General features: G+C 46.5%; 1 protein-coding gene across 1 annotated transcript in view; it reads right to left on the bottom strand.

The window, feature by feature from the left end:
• The window catches only part of SIMC1 (SUMO interacting motifs containing 1), a 372068-nt gene extending 351793 nt beyond the window's left edge, over nt 1-20275 (bottom strand). Inside the window, exon 1 of the mRNA XM_086931744.1 lies at nt 20079-20275. Coding sequence (XP_086787870.1) covers nt 20079-20186 — 108 coding nt within the window. The 5' untranslated portion in view covers nt 20187-20275. The remainder of the gene's footprint in view (nt 1-20078) is intronic.
• Nucleotides 20276-21099: the final 824 nt, after the last annotated feature.

The following is a 21099-nucleotide window of genomic DNA, read 5'->3' as shown; positions in this document are numbered from 1 at the left end:
GTGCGCAGAGTAGCGTAGTTGGCCGTGACCATTCTGGTCAGGGTGTGGGCGATCTGAATGCCCAAGTATGGAACTGTATCTGTAGCCCATGAACGGGTAGAAGGGTCTGCAGATAAGCTCGGGTCGAGGCTGTAAGGGACAGGTCTAACGCTATAGATTTGTCCATGTTCATCTTAAATCCGGACACCGTAGCAAACGCCTCAAGCTCAGCAATGCATGCCGGCAGCGCCGTCCGCGGATGATCCAAGGTGAGTAGGACATAATCCGCATAGAGGCTGATGGTATGAAGATCGGCGCCGAATTTGATGCCAAGAGCATCCTGACGTTGCCGAATCAGATAAGCGAGGGGTTCCATGTAGAGGGCGAAGAGTAGTGGTGACAATGGGCACCCTTGTCTCGTCCCTCTCTCGATGGGGAACGCGGTCGATGTGTAGCCATTGACACACTACTGCGGAGGGCGCACCGTAGCAGTTGAAGATTAGGGTTCGAAATTTCTCCCCTATCCCGAACTTGGCTAGTACCATTTCCAGGTAGGGCCAGTGAACACGGTTGAACACCTTCTCAGCGTCGACCGCCAATATCATGCATTCCCCAGGTATTCGGGAAGCTTTTTCAATCAGGTGGGTGACTCTTTGTATTGTCAACAGTCTGTCAGTCAGGGACAAAGCCCGCTTGGTCGGGGTCTACTAAGCCTGGCAGGTAGGCGGCCAGCCGCGTGGCGAGAATGCTAGTGTATAATTTGAGGTCAACATTAAGGAGGGAGATTGGTCGATATGCCCCGCATTTAGTTCTGTCCGTCCCTTGCTTTGGGATGATCGAGATAGAGGCACGCAGGAGATCTGGTGGGATGGCTCCTGGGTCCGCAAACAAATTAAATAGGCGAGTAAGCAACGGCACTAGGGTGGTGCAGAAGGTCTTGTAAAAGGAGGAGGAATAGCAGTCTGGCCCAGGTGCCTTCCCCACCTTGAGACGTGCAATCGCAGCGACCACTTCCTCGAATCGGATATCTCCCTCTAGCCATTCCGGTGTCAGGGATGAGAGTGTGACAGAGTCCAGATACCTAGTTGCGGCAGCGACATTCAGAGGCATGCCCTCGTAATGTTTAGCATAAAAGTCTCGAACCTCTCTGCTATTTGCGCATCCTCTAATACAATAGACCAGTCAGGGCATGCGACTTCCTTCACTTTCTGATGTTGTCGGGCTATTCTGAGCTGATTGGCCAGTAACCTTCCACACCGGTCCCAACCGGTGTAATAGGCGGGTTTTAACCTCAGTGCCGCATATTCTGCCCGGTCAGTATCAAGAGCCGCAAGGTGACCCCGAGCCACCTTGAGCTGTTTCCAGACTCTCGGGCCCCTGTCCGCTGGTGCATGCGTTCGAGTTCCTGCACTTTTAGAGTGAGTTCCTCTCTTTTTTCTTGTCGCATTTGGTTATCGGCTGAGGAAATTGCAATAAATACCCACCGAAGGACAGCTTTCAATGCGGCCCACTGGGTTGCTAGCGTGGTGTCTGAGTTCGCGTTGTGCCGTAGGAAGTCTTGCATGGATTCCTGCATCTGTTTCACTACGTCCTGTCTATGCAAGAGCATGTCTCAGAGTTGCCAGTGGCGGTGCGTCCATTGGGGGCGTTGGGGTGTTGCCTCCCCGCCCGCACCCGCAGCTCCCTTGGTGTGTACTGCTGCTGTGAACCTTAGTAAACTGAGTTTACTTAAGTTCAAACTGACGCCGAGGCCGAGGGGACAATGCCTGTCAGTCAGCATGATGCAGGACCGCCCACCCCCTTCAGAGTCTGAAGGGGGTGGGCGGTCCTGTGTCATGTTGACTGACAGGCAATGTCAGGGGCAGGCAGCAGCACAAGTGCACATGAGAGGGGACGGAGGAACTTTTCAGCCTTGCCGTCGCATGCGCACTTGTGCCTGTTCGGTTTGCGCATGCCCATTAGAAGAGCGAAACCTCGCTCTCCTAATGGGCAGTCGGGCAGAAAGCAACCATGCCCTGTGTCATTCCTGGCGCTGCTCCAGCGCCAGGATTGGCTGAGGACGGAGGGCGGGATTTCCGCTCCAGAAGGCGGCAAGGTAAGTTTTCCTGTTGCGCGCCCCTGCGCCCTTTCTTATTCCAATTTCCAAAAGTTAGTAATTAGCCGCTATTGAAATGCAGCCGCCTAATCAAAGATCAGCAGTGGCTGTAACCCAACCTGGCGGCAGATCCAGTTACCAGCTCTTATCGCGGAGACGGGGACAATGTGTGTATATACCACGCATCCGCTGCACAAAGTCAATGAGTCACACTGTCACACAGTGAATTGTTGATGGAGCCACGGGGGGGGTGGTCTGGCAGGCCTGGCTGCACAGCTATGCTACACTGCCCCAGAACAGCACGCAGCATTTCCTGAGAGGCTCCGAGGGACCGCTCCTTGTAATTACCGCAGCTTCCTCGGTGACCCAGCCTGCCCAGGTACCTTTAATTAATTATTCCGTGGCTAATGCGCGGCGAGCGCCCGGAGAACGCCGATGCGCCTATGACAGCAACAGGAGTAGCGCCAGGTCTGCAGTAACGGGTTTTGCATGGAATGAGTGTGGTTGATAAATTAATATTGATTTGGGTAGTGTGTTGCGCAAATGGTGTTTCTTAATGAACAGTTTAGTTTGTTAGTTTTAGTTTACCCTGCTGCGGGTGCGTTGTCATTTATGTTTCAAGTTCAAGCAACAGCAAAGTGAGACTGGAGGCGTGACTGTCCGGTCCATATTCAGACTTAATTACGTGTGCGGAGAAATCGGGATGGATAGGTTGAGAATCTTGCACCCTTTGAAAGGCTGTGGGGTTGGGAAAGAGTCAACAATGAAGCAGGCTGGTGTCTGCAGAGGCGGGACGGCGGAGAAGGAGCCAGTCACTTGTCATGTTCAGGCTGCAGTTTCCGGCAGGCCCGCGTTGCACGGGCTATGGAAGAACAGGTTGCACATTAGCCCTGTGCTTCCAAACTCCCGGTATGGATTGAGCGGACTCAGTCATTCGCATATCTGTCAGTCCAATGTATATGAGCACGGTTATGGGCTGGCTGAGGCAGAGTTTTCATGCCAGGCCAGTATCCGCTACTACGAGTAAGAGGCCAGTAGGGCTGGGTTAGAGTAAGTTCCATGTCAGGCCTAATCCTCAACATGCAGGGGTCTAGAAGACTGGTTTACAGGAGCATAACATTTTATGGTGCAGCAGGTATAGTGGCACCGGGGACCAGAGGTGTGAGGGGCCCATTTGTACCTCAATCACGGCCGTCTTTTGCAGTCCAAGCAGAAGGCAGGTCGGCCCTGTTTAGGTGTTTGCCTTAGGGTCTATGGCACGCTTGCTACGCCACTGATCGTTCACACATGAGCCAATGGCTTCTTCCAGTTTCCCATGAGGCCTGCCTCCCCACACTTCCAGGGGTGTCCAGAAATGTGTTCGCCGGCATACCCGTGATGGTGCGATTACAAATTAGTTTGAGGCCGGTGTGCTTGTGTGTGGGAAGGTTTGTGTGCTTATTATTGATTTTGTCTAAATTGACTGACCTTCGCTCCACATTTTTGGTCAGCGACCTGAGGCCTGGTCGCTCGTTGCAAAACATGAAACCGGCATTCTGTGGTTAAAAGACATGCTGTTTGGTAAAACTGGCCACCGTTTATCTGCCAGAGAGCACAGTGCCGGAACCTTAGGCCCCCCCAGCCCACTCTATATGTCCCACGTGAGTCCAGGATGACTGGATCCATGCCAGATTTTCGGGATATTCACATAAGGGACACTTTACAATAATTTGATATTTTTTTAGATGCAGAGGTTATCCCAAAAAGCTGGCATGGAGCCAAATCTAGCCTTCCTTGACCTAAGCTGGACATTCGAGTCTTACAATAGACCTGGTCTGTATCCTATAATGTGCTGCTTTTAAATTTCCAAATGCTCAAATGCGTAATTGCGTATTTATCTCAGTAATATGCAGTTCCATGCGTTCGAAGCATTTTACCGATTTATCTTTCATTTTTTAAAAAAGTGATTCTAAGGCTTTACATTAAGGGCTTCTTTGTGGTTTTAGTTATTGTTCTTTAACTAAAATCAAAATGATCTTTGCGTTTGCTTAGGTGAAACAATCGGATTGAATGTTGTGGCTAGCAACTGCAAGACGACATTGGTGTTACAGGGCGGCTGTGACCATTAATCATGCCTCTTTAGGTATCTGACTGAGAGACTGCTGACATCACTCAGTACTACAGATGATAAAATATCACAGATGTGTCCTTATGGGTATGCTGTGCTGTTATTTCACAGTGTGAATTTAATTCTGTGACTTGAATTCACGGTGCGTTGTTTATGCTGTTCTGCCATGATTTTACTGCGTGTTGTTTCTGTACACGTTTGCAGCGCTTGCACACTGACATGGTATACTTGTGTGCTGTAGGGTCACAGTGAGCTATTACTGTTGGTTTTCTAAGTTATATGTCTGTCTCAGTAAAATCTTGTTTCTGTAGGTTGACTCATACCTATGGAGTTTTTACATAAGGCTGGCCACGGGCAACAGTAGAAGTGTAGGCCATTCCTTGGCGCTTCTGGCAAAGATTGTCCTCTAGAGCTCATAAAAATTGGCAATTTCTTAGATGACAAATAATTCAATTGTATTGCTTTATTAACCTTCCTGCTTTCTCAAATTTGCTTAAAAATGCACCATTTGTCCACTCTTTTTTCAATAGGTTATCCCCCGAGGCCCTGGAGGTTGTACAGGCTCACTTGCTACTCTCTTGCCGCCATGCGAGCCGGCAATAATTGGCCGCTGCACCACTTTCAAATGTCACCAGCCACCACTGGGAGTCGCCACACTCTAGGAGACGGTGGGGTGGTAACAGTCATGGAGACCAGGGCATGATCCGACAAGGATATGACTCCCATATCAACAAACGAGGTGAGAGAACTCACCAGACTAGTCACTAGAAAGTGATCTATGCGTGCGTACGATTTGTGTGCCCCAGAGTAGTGCGAGTATTCTCTTTCCCCGGGATGCCGTTGTCGCCAGAGATCGTGTAAATCAAGGTCCCGTAGCCTGCCAGTGCAAGCGGCCGAGAGGCTTCTCGCGTGGGGAAGACCTGTCTAAGGTTGCGTCGTACACGACATTCATGTCCCCGCCTATTATAATGTGTCTATCCGAAGTCGCCGCTATTTCTGTGAGGGCAGTGTGTAGGAATTTCTCTTGACCTTCATTGGGACTGTACAAAGAGCATATTGTGAAAGTCACTCCTCCCAAGGCCACGCGGTACACCAGGAGTCTGCCCCTTAGCTCTGCTATTTTGTGGAGGACTTACCCCTTGAAATGCCTCGCTACTAGAAGTGCCATCCCCCGGCAGTTTTAGTGGTCCCGCAGGAGAAGTATTGTCCCAGGAACGCTAGTGAGCGAAGCCTGTGACAATCCCGGGCCAGCAGGATCGTCTCCTGGAGGAGGCAGATATCTGCAGGTGTACTTTCCAAAGAGGAGAGAATCTCTCGTCTTTTAACCAGGTTGTTGAGTCCCCGCACATGGAGTGGCAATACTTTAAAGGTGTTAGGCATCGCGGTGTGTGAGGTGGTGGGATGAGGTTATGCCAACCAGCAAGTGACCCATAGCAATGAAAGAAAAGGAGTCTCTCCGGACGGCAAGTTCCGAGCAGTGTGGAGGTGTAACCAATGTGCTTGTACAAGAATTGAGCTCTGGACTCAAAATTGTCCTGGACCGGTCACAAGTTCGTGGAGTCCCATAGGTAAGATCAGTATTGGGAAACGTGGCGATGGCAACCTTGCAGCCCCTAGTCCCAGGTCAGTCAACTCGTGGTCCAGACCTGTGGAAGTTCAATGTGGAGGAATGTGGCAGTAGCAGCCCCAATGGCTCCCCGGCCCCTCCCCCCCCCCTTGCGAATATAATGCATTAAATCAACCCCCAAACCTCGACGCGTCAATCAGGGCTCGATGTGTCCTTGACCACCTCTTGGATAGCCGCCGCCTGTTCCTGGGCCACCGTCTCTGGGTCGGGCTTTAGGCCCTTCTTGGGATGGCAGCGTCTCCGTACTCATTGCCACCCATCAGATTGCGATGAGGGTCCCTCGTGCAACCGCCGCAGTGATATTCCTCCAGGCAAGTCATCCTCTATGTCGATGCCTAGTAAGGTGCACGTGTCACGGAGGGAGCGCATCTGATGCAGGGCCCCCTGCCATTAGAAGATAATCCGAAATGGATGACCCCAAGAGTATGGTATCCCTTTATCTTGGAGAAAGGACGTGACTGCACGGAAGGATTTCCGCTTCTGGAGCGTGATGGCCGAGAGGTCCTGAAATAAGGCCACCGAGTAACCCTGGAAGCTAACAGGTTGCTTCTGGCGCGCCTCTCTCAGAATACGTTCTTTCAAAGGGAAGTCCAGAAGAAAGGCCAAAATGTCCGGCGGAGGAGCAGGGGCCCGCCTCGCTAGACCCACTCTGTGTGCACAGTCAATGCGGACCTCGAAGTCGGCTGGTTCCCGAGAATCTCCCCGAAGAGTTCCTGCAAGTAGCATGACACGCTGTTGCCCTAGGCTTTTAAAGGAACACCCCGCACGCGGATTTTGTTCCTCCGGGAGCGGTTTTCAAGGTCCTCTGTGTGCGCCTGAAGGTCCACCTGCTGTTCCCGAAGCTGGAGTACCTCCTGCTGCAAAAATTCGACTTCTTCGCTGCGTGCTTGGTCTGCATTCTCCACTGCCGCCACTCTCTCACCCAGGCCATTTACATCCCTGCGCAATTCTCGTTGTTCCCCGGCTAGATCTTGCTTAAAGGCCGTGAAATCATCATGCAGGGTATTGAATAAGGACTCCAGGAACGCCTTTGTAATAGGGGCGCCCCTCCATCATCCTGCACTGCAGTGTTGGCCGAAGTAGAAAGGGAGGAGTGCGAGTCTTGTCCCCCTTCACAGCACCCTTAGCTAGCATGTCCGGTATCGTGCGGCCTGCTCTGCGTCCCGCGTTGGCCATGGCCCCCAGTCTGAGGGGTGCAGGGTGGGATGGGGGGGGGGGGGGGGGGGGGGAGGGGGTCCCTCCTCCAGCCACGTGAGAAAAGTGGACGGTCTCTAGGGTCCAGGCAGAGAAGCAGGGAGCAAGTGGGCGCAGGGGATCCCCCACTCTGGTGCGGCACCCGCGAGGGCCTGTCCTGGCAATTATCAGATGGTGTCAGGCAACGGGATATAAGCAAAGGGGTGTCCACTCACCACCCTCCTGAATGTCCTGTAGAGCGGCGGAGCTATCCTTGGGTGGCGAGAGTCGGTAAGGCAGCTGTAATGGCCACCGTCAGGGTGCTCGCCGCTCCCAGCTCTGGTCGCTTCTTCCCCAGGTCGCAGAATTGTGTAGCCGGCCGAGGCCTCCAACTTAGACGTTGCAGCGTAGGTCTCCACGGGCGTCAGTACCGGGCCCCTGTCGCCAACGAAGCCGGGCCAGGTCGGACAGGTCCCAGCTCATCGATGGTGGGGCACATGTGACTGTGCAGCAGTGGAGGGCAGGGCCAGGGGGGGTCGTCTGGTGTGATGCAACACGCCAAGGATGCCAATCCCTCCAGCCGCCGCCAAGCAGGCCCAAAGCCGGGGACTCTATTTCCGGGGCCGCCGCTATACGTGTGCTGCCCGCAGGGGTCCCGACCAGGCTGCAGCTGGCATCCCGCTCCCAGCGAAGCGATGGCGGCAGCAGCTGATCACCAGCCAATCCCCCCGCAGCGTGCTCCGCCGCCGCTAGTCCTCTCCGTCATAGACTCCAGCACCCGGGCGTCCAGTCCGCGGCAGCTAGGCCCCAATTTGTGGCCACGCGCCGACCAGCTCCAGACACGTTGCACCAGGACTAGGATGCCACTGCAGCTCCGGAGGGAGGCAGCGGAGCTTGCGGGGCCGCCCTACGTACGTGCACCAGTCCACTCGGCCAGATGGGCGCAGGCAGGTCCCCGGCCGGTCAGAACAACTGCGCTTGGCAGCGCTGACCAGGGGGTCAAGAAGCTGAGTGAGGGGCTAGCAGGCAGTATAGAGGGGTGAAAAGGGGGTTAAGGGTCAGGGAGCCTCCGGATTCATGTCTCGTCAGGCCGCCATCTTGGCCACGCCCCCCTATATTTATTTTTTAATGTGGATAAAAATGGAAATTTGAGTGATTCTAAATACACTTTGCCATGAGAGCCAGCCCAATAACTGTGTGGTGATTGATACGTAAGAGGGTTAAAAAAAAATTTTGGAAAGAGCAGCAGATCTGCACAAGGCTGATACAAAAATCTGTATATTTTCATAGAAGTGCATTGATTTTTCTTCTGTTGGTGTTCATATTACTGACACCTGGCAGGCATTCAAGCAGGACTCCATATTTACTGGCTAAATAAATGTGGAAATATATCAGTTTAAGCTTTATTTTGTCACAAAACCCATAATAAATATGGATAAATACAGCAAAAAAGTACATTATATATATATATATATATATACATACATACACACACACACACACACATATATACATACACACATACATACATAGATATAGAAATGTAAAAAAAAAAACATAAAACCAGGAGCCCTATTTATAATGTCAATATCTCCAACAAATGCAAGACCAATTGAATTTCCAATGCAACAGGTCTCGCATTTGTTAAAGTTAGAGCTGTTGGCGTTGAAAATGACAATTTTTTTACTTTTGCTTTGTTATACCATTGGCAATAGTGCTATACAACTATAATAACTCCACTGCAAAATAAACATTGTTATTTTCAACGCCAACACCTCTAACTTTAACAAATACGACACCTATTGCATATGCTTGTTATAGTTGCTGGAAGTCTTTTTAGAACAGTAAGACAAAAAGCAGTGTTAGTTCTACAGATCCTGATCGCTGTTAAAACAGGACAATAAAGATGTTGCTCGAATAATCGCAAATAAGTTTGTCCAGGCAATGGATATGCTGGTCCTTTCTGAACACGCAGGATTCATCTGTCAAAGAGCCACCTCTTGTAACCATCGGATCCTTTTTGCCCTGTGGACCAGATTCGCCGGCAGATCGACACAATCTACGTATTATTAGATGTCAAGAAAGCGTTAGACTCCTGAGAATGGTCTTTCCTGTTTAACATACTGAGCAGAATGGAAGTTGGATTATGGTTACTCGTCCTGATCAAGGTAAACTGGTCTACACAACCTCTACAGTCAACAAGCATGTTAACGCTGTAAATTAGGAGAGCTCCTCTCTTGGTTTCTCTTTTACCATGCATATGAGCAGTTGTTTGGTACACTCAGAAGGGTGCGGGTAACAAGAGACTATACGTTTCCAATAAAGACATATCCGTTGTCAATGCATGCTGACATTATATTATTTACTATGCACCTAAATACTACTTCAAGACAATAATAAGTGCGATAATGATATTGGAAACTTCTCTGGTATGCAAATATATTGGGTATGATCATATTTCTTCCCCTCACAACTTTCGCCAGGCAGCCTTCCATTCAATTTCCGTTATGTAAATGCACAGAATCATTAATAAGCACAAAGATGTTTTATAACCGAGTTTTTGTACCACTGAAAAAAGAGGAGTGCACTCATTATTGTAATTAAAGTTGGGATTCTGGTAATGATCCAGGGCGGTGGCTAAGAGGCATCAGAGATAAAGCTATTAAAAGAACTGTGTGAGAAAATATTGATATCAGTGTGTCATTAAGGATATCAAAATATGTGGCATTCATTAAGAGTGAAGTAATTGTAATTTCGATTTAGGAATGATTTTGGGGCATATGAGGAATGGTTGTGATTGATGCTATGGTTCTTAGTGTGGTGGGGTGGTGTCAGAATGATGGAAGCTGATGAGTATGATGGCATGGTCAGGGAGTGAGCATATGTTGGGCCCCACCCCCCCAACAGGGGTCAAGACGTGAAAAGGAAGAAGTTGATTTTAGTGTTGCTACGTAGGTCAAAAGAGCTGGAGTTCATTAGGAGTGTTAGGGCAGTGACATTTTGGATTTAGGAATGATGAAAGTGCATTAGAAGCTAGTGGTCTTAAGTGGAATGGAGGAGTGTGGCTGGATGGGAGCAGAAGTGTATAATGATATGTTCAGAAAGAAATGGCATTATGTTGAGTGGGATGAGAGCCTTTAAAATCAGTGTCACATCAAGGGTGTTTCATAGAAGAGGAGTGGGTGTTTTGAAGTGAGTAGTGGGAAAGAAACAGAGGGGATACTTTGCAGTGATTTTGGATTGAGGTAACAGGACTAGAAACTGGTGTAATAGGGGATGGTGATGATAAAATGGGATTTTGTTAAGGGAAAGAAAAAACAAATCAATGTCCTTATTGCGGTGGAAATTTTATCCCATGGCGAGAGGGCATTTTGCACTTTTCATTGCCCAATACCTAGCGCTAACTAACAGTGAAAGGTTTTACCTAGAGGTGATGACAGTGAAAACGGACCATGTGTTTGACCACTCTTAATTGGGAAGCCGACACATACCCAAACCTCCGACGGCCCTTAGTCTGTTGGGAAATCGAAGGTTTTAGTCAGTGGCAGAGACGGAGTTGTCCCCGCGGTTGACATAATGAAGGTCTGCATATCTCTAAAAGAGGCAGGCGTATCTCCAACTTGCCGGAGAGGGTACTCCGTCGCCTTTGTTCTAAATCACTCCTTTATTTCTTACTATGTGAAATGGTGGCTTCAATAAAAGACCCACCTAGTGGAGGATGGATCATTACCATGGGAGGGATGGCTCGTAAGTAACTTCTGCTAAAAAAAACCATCATGAAATGACAGTGATCAGAATTAAAGCTTGACAATGTAAAGACTAATAAAATGTTACATTTCACCTGCTACTGAGCCTTAAATTACCTAGTGCAAAGACTAGACTATACACCCAGAAGACTTCATAATTTACTCTCGAAACACTAATGCAAAAATGACTATAAACATGTGACCAATAAGCAGAAAATGTAGTTTGATGTAGCTTTGAAACATGCATTAGGAACCATCACATAATATTAATTTAAATATAATTCATTTGAAAAAATATGTTTTTAATGTTAGTAATTACGATATAGCCAATGTTTAAAGTGCATATTAAAATAAAATAGGAATATTCTTCACTTTTAAATATAAATTAGTTTTAATATTTAAAAAAGAATTTAATGTAGGAGTCTATAGTTTTACGTGTTGTGGGTAACAATGGGTTTTTATGGTTCGGGGGAGCACTAGTGTTAAGGGGAATAAAATGCTTTTTTTATTTAAAGTGCTTCTGATTTGCCAGTGCAACTTAACCATTACCATACAATGCTGAATCTGCATTTTTGCTAATTGTTTACGCCCACAAGGTGTACAAAACCCCTTGTGCTGAAGTTTTGGCAGACAATTTTTCATTTTCCTCCTGAAGCTCGGTCTGATTTATTTGAGACTTTCTCTTTTCTCTTAGGATGTTGCCAATACTCTTTAACGGCTTGACACTTAGAATCTGGAGAGATTTAATGGCCTAAATCCGGATTTTACTATGATGTTTTGATTCTGTGTCCGAGTCTTCATGGCAAACTATGCAGCTTTTCTTTTACTGTTTACATTAACAATTCTATAATAAACGTTTAAAACTTAATTTTGATCTAGAACTCAGTCATTGAAATGTCTCAGTTTCTATTTTGAATTCTACTTTACTAATTCTTGAAATATTGTTATGGTGGGTGGTCTCTTGCCGCTAGATCAACGAGAAATCACAGAGCAAAGATACCGGAGGTAAACATCAGGATGCATAAAATATTAGGGTTCTGCACCCACAATCTTAGTGGGTTTTTTCACACCATCTGACAAAACAAAAGTAGGAGCTAAAACTTCATAAGCAACTTTGGAGCATTAGTTAAGGATGCAGCTCTTTTGGGGAAGCCAACTAATCTTCATGGGCCCCAGTGCAATTTTAAAGCAGGAGTCAATGAAAAAACGCAATGATTTTGTGAATATGCAATTTATATTACTTAAACAAAAACGGATTTAAAATATTTGAGGCATTTAAAAAAAGAAATTTAAGTGCTCAATGTTAGGACTCCAAAATTATCTCTTCTGAAGTCTGGCTAAGGTGCAAACGCATTCAATTGGGGATGCTTCCCGCACTGAAAATGGAGGACTCATGGGCAAGTTCAATAACATGCAGCGGAGCAGCAGGAAAAATTATACATTACTCATGTCTTATAATTCTGCTGTCCCGTTATGGATCTAAAACAAAGTCTGCTGCAGTGTCACTGCAGGTTCGATGAAATCATCTAATAATGATGAGTACAAAGTTATTAATAAATTTAAGATGAAATGTAAACACTTTGAGGGAGACTTAGAAACACTGAAGAATAATGGCCATAAATATATCATAATTCCATCCTGTTCATAAGGAAGGTGCACAAAAATGATGGTGTTGATATGAAAGGAACGACACATTTTGCATTGCTATTTGTGACACTCTAAAGTGTGTGTTTGCATTATGCCATTTTATTCTGCACATACAGTAGTGAGTACAAGTACACTTGCATGAATGTAAACATGCTGGCTGAGCTTCTCGTTAGGCTGGCACTGGAGTGTAATTGGTAAAGACTATCATTGTATAGGGAAAGAAGTTAATTAAAGAGTAAAAGGACACCACTACAGCTCAGTTAACAATGGCATGCCTTCTGACCCCCTAAACATTACTTATTGCTAATATTTGCTGCCAAGAAGCAACACCGGGGTTTTCCAGTCAGAGAGTGCAAGGTGGGAGATAGTGCTTCCTTATAATCCATCCCCCACCCAACTCCAGACATGCGGGGGCAACTTCTTCGCGCTGTCTAGCACATGCACGAAGCAGCTGCATACATTAAAGGACCTCTAGTTTAATGGAGGCAGGCAGAGAATGAGGCTCCCAGTTTTCCGCTTTTACTGATTTTTTTTACAGATAAATACAGACAGAAAACAATATGTTTGATGTCTGTATTTATTTTTTACAACAGAAAAATGCTGAACATTGTGTTTCTAATTGACTTTCCATGCTGTATGTGTGAATTCCAGGACAATAAATGAGCAATGAGACCGCATTGGGAGTTAAAAAAATGAGTTCGGATTTCTTTAAATACAGGCATATGTTGATATATATTTCAAGTAAATTTCGAATATTTACTTGTGGTTGTAGCATTTTGCTATATATTATATGCCTGCTGAATTAGCTAAAACGCGACAGTCAACACAGCATGAGAGCATGCTGATCAGTTAAATAAATGTGGAAATGTACCAATTTTGTACTACATTTATTTACAAACCACAAAATAAATATGGATAAATACTAATAAGATGGTCACAAAATGTATATGGATAAATACAGACGGAAATGTTAAAGAAATACCAGAGAACCGCGAGCCCTAATTATGAACCAGTGGAGTGGCCTCATGCTGCTACCTGAGGTGCTAAGGAGGACCACGGAGGGAGAAAGATGAAGGAACGCATGCAGAGGGGGCAGGAGGGGCCGTGGGCTGTCTGGCGAGGCCGCGTGTGCGGTCTTCTACACCACAGAAGAGCCTAGCGATGAACTCCTACGAGTTGGCCGATAGCGGACATATATAGATTGGAGAGGTTGGGTGATGAATTTTAAGCTGAAACTTACATCTGCTTGGGGAAAAGCCACGTGCACGGGGGGTTTCCGTTCGGTGCGACCCCGTCTCCTTATGTCGCTCGGGGAATCATTCTCCAAAAGTGCTGAAAACCAGCGAGCACATAACCTGTTGCCTTTTGAATGCTGCTCTGGAACTGCGGCTGGCGGGGTTCCGTGGCACGGCGCCGGAGGACGGAAGAATGCAGGGTTGGGCACGTGTCGGGCATGACTGTCCCAGAGAGCGCCGGTCTGTCAGTACTATCGCTCACGCTGCGGCCCCGGACTCGTACTCCAAGGCAAGAAGCACGCACGGAACTAGAACGAGTTTACAGGCACCTGACCGCCCTATCCGGCATCAAAACCTGACAGAAGTCTGGTCTGGCAGACAGCAGACCGGAAGTGCCCGCAGCGCTTCTGTCAGAGCGGGGTTTAAGGCACTGCTCTGCTGATACACCTAGCAACGGGAAAGGAGCTGTCCAAGGTCGAATGGCTGTTGTAAGAATAAGTGCTAGGTGTTGGCAGTTCCATTGGAGTCCGTATTTCACATACCCGGCCTTGGAATTCTCGCATTTACTTTAGCAATAAGCGTTAGGCGTATCGCGCAAATACAGTAATTTATATATATCGCTTTGTTGCAGGACGAAATAATTGTATAGCCATTTACACAGCGCTTTCCAAATCCACTGCGAAGCCTGGCGGAAATAAACTATCCTTCCACGGGGGTGTGACTAAAAAGGGTAACACCAAAATTAAAGCAATGTATGATCTTGAACACAAAGGCGAAGGCGGGTGCGGCAATTCAATGGAGAAGGCTAGCCTGCTATCCGGCGTAACCGGCGTAACCAGGCGCTTAATAAATGCCCAATAAAAAATGCTATTGGCTTATTGTCTGCGCGTTCCTGGTTAGCCGTAAAATGCCCACGACAACATTGAATGTAGCTCAGTAATTGCATCCCGTGCCCAGACTCTTAGCGGGCTTCATAAAAGTCTAGCCAACGCAGAGATAGGGTTCCAAAGGCGCCATCTCTCACGCATACTGAGGAGAGTGCCATTGGATTTCGAGATTGTACTCCAGGGCCTTTAGCTAAAAAAAAAAACAAGGTTGGTTACCCAAGATCAATACATTCTGTAGCACGATCACAATGAAATACATTTATCTAGAGTGCAGCGAAATGGCTAAAGGATAAGAGAGGCCTCTTTGGTACCTATGTCCTTTGACCCAGCAACTTTAAATGGTCAAAGCCTATGCACGGTAAGATAGTAGGTAGATGAACTCCACATTTTCCTACCTTTTGCGTCTGAAAATGTGAACTCTATTAAGAACATTGAGGCGAGGATTAGGCTTTCCCTCTCTTCTGCTTTATTATCAGCAGCTCATTATCAAGGAAAAGAACAAAACTACAATAATCATAACAGTGTAAAATACATGTTCAGAATCCACTAATCAAGAGTCTGTAAGCCTAATAAGCACTTGAGTAACATCCATCTTATCCTCTTTCTTACTGCGAAGATTTCTCAGTCAATTTCAAGTATAGTCCTGCTTTATGATATTGCCTAGAATAACAAGCATTTGCAATGCAATAGGTCTCGCATTTGCGAGAGTTTGAGCTATTGGCATTGTAAATGATAATACCTTTTATTAGTGCATCTACAAAACCTGCAAACGGTGCGTAACCGCCACTTACAGGTTTTGGAAACACATAAGTAAAAGGCATTGTCAGTTATAATGCAAATATCACAAACTCTTGCAAATGCAAGACCGTAAGCAATCGCGGCACCCGCGCTTTAGCTCAGGATGTTGAAAGCTGAAAGTGAAAGCCGCGATTTCTTCAAAAGTAAAGAAATTGAAAAAATAGCTATAGCGCAGGTGCCCATCACTGCTTTAGAAGTAAAGAAATGAAAAACATTTTTTCCCCCATTTCTTTACTTTTAAAGCAATTGTGGCATACGCGCATTAGCTTAAGATGTTAAAAGCCAAAGCGTGGGTCCCACCATTGCTACAAATGTAAACAAATAGACAAAATGGTGGCCAAGCACTTTTTTCTATTTATTTATTTTGGTTACAATGGAGGCTCCCGCTCTTTAGCTTATACATCTTAAGCTTAAGCGCTGGTGCTGGGATTGCTTTAACCCCTTCAGTGCTGCGAACGTCCAACGGTCGTCGCGTGCACTACCTCCCCAGTGCTGCGCACGACCATTGGACGTCCATTCAGCACTAGTTCCAATGGACAGCGCAGCACTGGGGAGGGATATTTGCGCCGCATCAGAGGGGTTAAAGGTAAACTAACAGAAAAGAAAGTGCACATTATTTTTCTATTTGTTTACTTTTGGGGTGCTACCATTAAAAATAAATAATCAGAAAAAATGGCATTCAGCCGAGTTTGGACAGCATATAACGCTGGATAAATGATTTTTATTTTAAAGTGTTGAGGGAGAGCGTGTTTTGCCTGTGTTGAAGGCAAGACAAACCTATTTAAGAAAATGGTGCTCAGAGGCTGTAATTAAAGCTGACTGAGTAACAACATATGTAACAGGGGGTGTCCTAATGGTAGGTTACAAGATGAGACAAGGTGGTACTAAGGAGGGGCTACCAAGCCTAGTGACCAATGAAAAGCCACAGTTGACAAAGGTCATTGACAGGAGTCAATTTAAAAGATGGGTGGAAAGTGGGCAGAGCTTCAAGTTCATACCTGAATTCAGCATATCTCGAAGAGACAACGTAAGCACAGCTTAGGCAAGACCTAAAAAGCCACACCAATTCTCATACAAGGAGACATAAGGAAGGAGGCAAAAAGCTCTTTCACCTCAAAGCTTCACCAGTGCTTGCAAATACTCCAAGTCCAGCTTCCATTCCCTGGAGTCCCAGCGATGCCTGGAGATTCGATCTGCCACCAGGTTATTCTTGCTCAGCAAGTAATCCACCTTCACTGAAATGTTGTATTGAAGACAGTGATGCCAAAAATCATTTGCTAAGACTGATAGAACCTTGGACCAGTAACACCTGGAATGTTGATATAGTGGACTGCTAGGATGATGTCCAAGTTCAGCAAGATATGTCTTGTCGTTTTCCAAAGGCTAGACTGTGAAAGAGTCCTCCAGCAACTTCGAACAGTTTATGTGCAAACTCAGATATTGATTGAACAGAGTACCTCCGGTGGAGAGAGAAACAGATCTTGATCTCAGTCTAATGTCTTTAGACTATGATGAGGTCTAGGGGGATGTCCCAAATATAGATCAGCTTTTCCCTGGTTCCACGTGGGACAGTCAACACTGTACCTCCACTTTGGCCTAACACAGTTGGGGGAATATTATCAGACTAAGGCCCTTGCTGAGAAGGAGGGTCTTCAACATCTGGACAGCTCCACAATGTAGATGCCCTGGAACTAAAGCTTGTATTGACAATAAAAGAAGCCCCACAACTCTCGCTAGTTGCCTCAAGAGGAATTGTGTCCTTGGGTAAAAATCAACCTCAATAGTTTCTTTATACGTTTGGTCTTTAATGGTGGTTATAAAAGGGTCACTATACAGGCGTCAATTAGAAGCTATGGCAATCCATCTGTTGGCTCAGCATCAGAGTCTACTTGGGGTTATTTATAATGAAATCCAGACTTTAAGAGATCTTTATCTAAGCAGAGGGGTTTACGAAGAGTCATGGGTCATGTGACATTTATCTTGTAGTGCAAGAATATGATAATCCTTGAGTTTTAAAGACACTCAAAGTCTCATCACCTCGGTGAAACACCACTGTGACGAGGAGCAAACAAATTGGAGACTGGAGATTTCTTTAATCTGTTTTTGTACTGGAATTATAGGAACCTTCAATGACGAGCACCGGCAGTTTTTTAATGGGGCCTCGAAACGGGTCTCTATCGGGCTCTGTTTTGAGCCCTGGCACAGGTGGTCCATTTTTTTTTACGCACTGCAGTGTCAGTAGTTTGCTGTCACTGCAGTCCGGAAAAAAGTACCAGGGCGCAAAACAGCCCGGTAGAGACCCGTTTCGAGACAGCAGGCACATCAATGTGGCTACCCTCACTTCTCACTAGTGGAGAAGTCACGGCATGACATCATGCCAGGTGAGCGTTGTAGGGGGGAAGGGAAATCCTTTAAAGAGTAATTTTCTTTATGGATTTCCCTTCTCTTTTTGAAAGAGCAGCAACATTGTGGTAGGGGCACCAGGGCTTTAATTGGAAGCTTTTTCAATGTTATATGTAACATGCCATAGTTGCAGCTTATTTTATCTTATGCAACTAATAACCATTGACAAAGCCAATAGTACTTACTTGTAAGTATGATGTTACTTGTATCACATCTGGATGCAATGACGGAAACAGCAAAATACAAGTCCGGCGCACACTATGCTAAACACAGATTTTTTGCGTGTTATAAAGCCACGCCCCTAATTACACTGGCCACGCCCCTTTGAGAGACCCCCCAGTTTTTTCATCCCACTTAAAGCCCTGCATGTCCTGACTGTCAAGACAAGCCACACGTGGGACCCTATGAAGGCCCTGGATTACGCCCTGCCTACAAAATGCAGTGCTTTAGGTCCAATTAAATCACCATTAGTTTTGAGTGGTGTCGCCCAATTGCTTAATATCTTGAAGGGTACATCACTCAGGTTGAAGAGGAAACCCCGCTGGGTGCACCCCCTTTTCAAACAAGACTCTCGCACTTATACAGCCCAGAAGCGCTCAGGGCGACTGGAAAGAAAAAAGGAAGTTAATTGGCAATGAGACTGAACAATTACTGCAAACATGAACACACCAAATAATACAGTTCACTATTCAGACAACAGGATTGGGGCAATTACAAATTATGTATCGTGAGCTGAGCAGTAAACGAAAGGAGGGAATGAAGGTTACTCAAAGTTTATTAAGATCAGAGGCTTGATTAGTGGATTCTGTCACATGTTTTTTTACTGTGTCATGATAGTTATAGTAGTTTTATTATTTCACTTACTAATGAGTTGCTGATAATAAAGGAAAGGAAAAGCATAACCCTCGTACAGTTTCCTAAAAAAAAAATCAATTTTTAAGCTCTATAAATACATTACACTTTCAGGTGAACAAAGTGTAAGACTGTCATACCCATTGATAGTAAGCAAAGACTACTGCATCTTTTGTCTGGTAGGTAAGCCATTGCCATGCTTACTGAAGGAAGGCTGGTGTTCTATTACTGCTCAGTAAATGAGCAGTGGCAAAGCCAAGAGGTATTGGCTTTGTCGTTATTTTTAGTCATGTTGTACAGCAGTACAGCTGCTTCTCAGCATGGCTGAAAGTTTTTTTTTTTTTAAAGCGCTATGACACACCTAGTGCTAGCTGCATCTGCTGGCTGGCAGTGCATGTTTTAATTGCTAGTAGGGAAGCAATACAGAGGGGGGACAGGACAACGAAGCTGGGGGGGGGGGGGGGGGGGGGGGGTATAAGGATAATGGAAGGAGACCAGTTGGGGCAACACAGGGAGAGAGGAACTGGGTGCAACCAGTACGACAAAAGAGGGAGGGGCGGCGCTAGGAAAAAGCAAACATACAGCGAAGGGCAAGAAAATGGAGGGGGGTGGGGGAGTACACGAGGGAGACAGTTGAAAAACGTGCACTCTTGTAGAGTTCTTAAACACAATGAGAAAAAGTTGGGCCTAAAAAAAACGAGCAATGAAAGGATATAAAAAATGCGTCCTTGCACCAGGGCAGGGCTTTAAGTGATTCGGGTCCTTCTGGGTCCCAGACCCAGTAGTAATTAAAAAACAGAATGCACAAGCAATGTCTTCGGCAAAACCTAAACAAAAGAAAAGAGAATGGTCTTATTGTTTTTATGGATTAAATTTGGTTCTTCTGACAACAGGTTTTGTGAGTTTTCTATTCTGGAGGCGGCTGTGGGTTGTTGGCCACGCTGAACGCGCTTTAAAGGGCAGGGGCGTTATATAACAAGGCTCTTTCGATTGGGTCGGGCACCGGCAGCTTTCTTTCTCGAGGGTGTACTTCGAGCTGCGGTGCCCCTAAAGGGGCTCACTTGAATGTTGTTGCCTTTTGTGATTCGTGAATTAGGTTTATTCCATAGGAAGGACTGGAAAAGTCTCGCATGCACTACTTGGAGATGGGGAGAAGATCACCTGGCTAAGGGGCATCCTGGGGAGACACTAGGAAGCTGTACTGAAAGGCTTTGTTATTTGGAGCATTCTGTCCGTGAAATAGGCTCCCTATGACACCTGCAGGGGGCGTGAGGATATTAAGTGGGGCACGCTGGAAATTCACAAATGCTCTCCTGTTGAGGTAGGTTCTGGGTGTCGCTGGAGGAAGTTCGCCTGGTTAGAGGATCTCTGGGGATGACACTCTCCCCCTTTCGGTGGAATCACCAATTTGGTGGAGGGGAGCCCTTGCTCGAGAGGAAGGTTGTGACTCTCTTCACTGAGGGTCTCACCGGAACAATACATGTCAGTGAGCCTGAAGTGCCTCTGCGTGCCCCTTCCTCGGAACTCACCTCAAGGGCCGGGCTGAAGCTGGTCCCAACACTCCTCCGCCTCTTCCGAGAGCGGCCGACCTCTTCCTCCTCATCCTCCGCGTCCGAGATGACTATCACCTGGTCCATTGCCCTGGAGTACAGCCCGCATCCCAAGCACTAAGCCTGGCAACCCGTGCTGTGGAGCTAACACTTCCGGGTGCGTCCAAAGCCAGGCTGAAGCAATCTATCCCTGAGCTAGTCCAATGTAATCCACCCCCAATAGGGGGAGCACAGCCGCGCAGGAAAACGCGATCCCATTTTATATACCCGCTTGAAGTAATCCATCCCAGAGAATCATACCGAGGCAGAACCAATGTATCACAGAAATGGCCTGACGTCGAGCATTTTTTGGCCTGGCTTGACCGACATAAAGGAAATGTTTATGTGATCAAAAAACAAATAGCTTTGAGCAGTGTAGCTGGCTGTGATGATTCTCCCAAATGCAGCATTTAATTAGGCACACGTTGTGTTTCCACTGAAAAAGGGTGTAGTACATCCCTTTGTGCCTTGGTAGAAAGGTTATGCTCAATACACTAGCACATAAATGCCAAAGTTTTAGAAGAGGAAAGTGAAAGTTTTTAGAAAATAATTGAATGATTGTTTTTCTTCCATTGACTTTTACTGAAGCCTGAATTCGGTCTACTGTCATGTATGGGACTTAGTGTAATGCTGTAGAACGGATATCATAAAAGCAGATACATGTTTTTTCCCCTTACCTGCCAGGAACACGGAGAAAGCGGAGGCAGAGAGTCCATGACAAAAATGGTGTCCACTGGCTTGCAGGAGCAGGTTGCTGGCAGTGAATACTACGAGTCTCACTAGACCAGTGCTGACTGCAGCACAAAGAGTAATCGTGTTTTTGAATGCAGGAATCAGGAGTAGCCTTGAAATCAGTAGTCTCCCGCCTGATTCAGGAGGGTTGGCACGCATGCACTAGGAATTCATTTGTTATACTAACTGTAGTGTTCTTCCCAGCTCGGGAACTCGCCAATGACTTCGA

This window comes from Lissotriton vulgaris, chromosome 7, assembly GCF_964263255.1.
Source record: "Lissotriton vulgaris chromosome 7, aLisVul1.2, whole genome shotgun sequence".
NCBI classification, from domain to species: domain Eukaryota; kingdom Metazoa; phylum Chordata; class Amphibia; order Caudata; family Salamandridae; genus Lissotriton; species Lissotriton vulgaris.
This window is presented reverse-complemented; position numbering and strand designations above follow the sequence as displayed.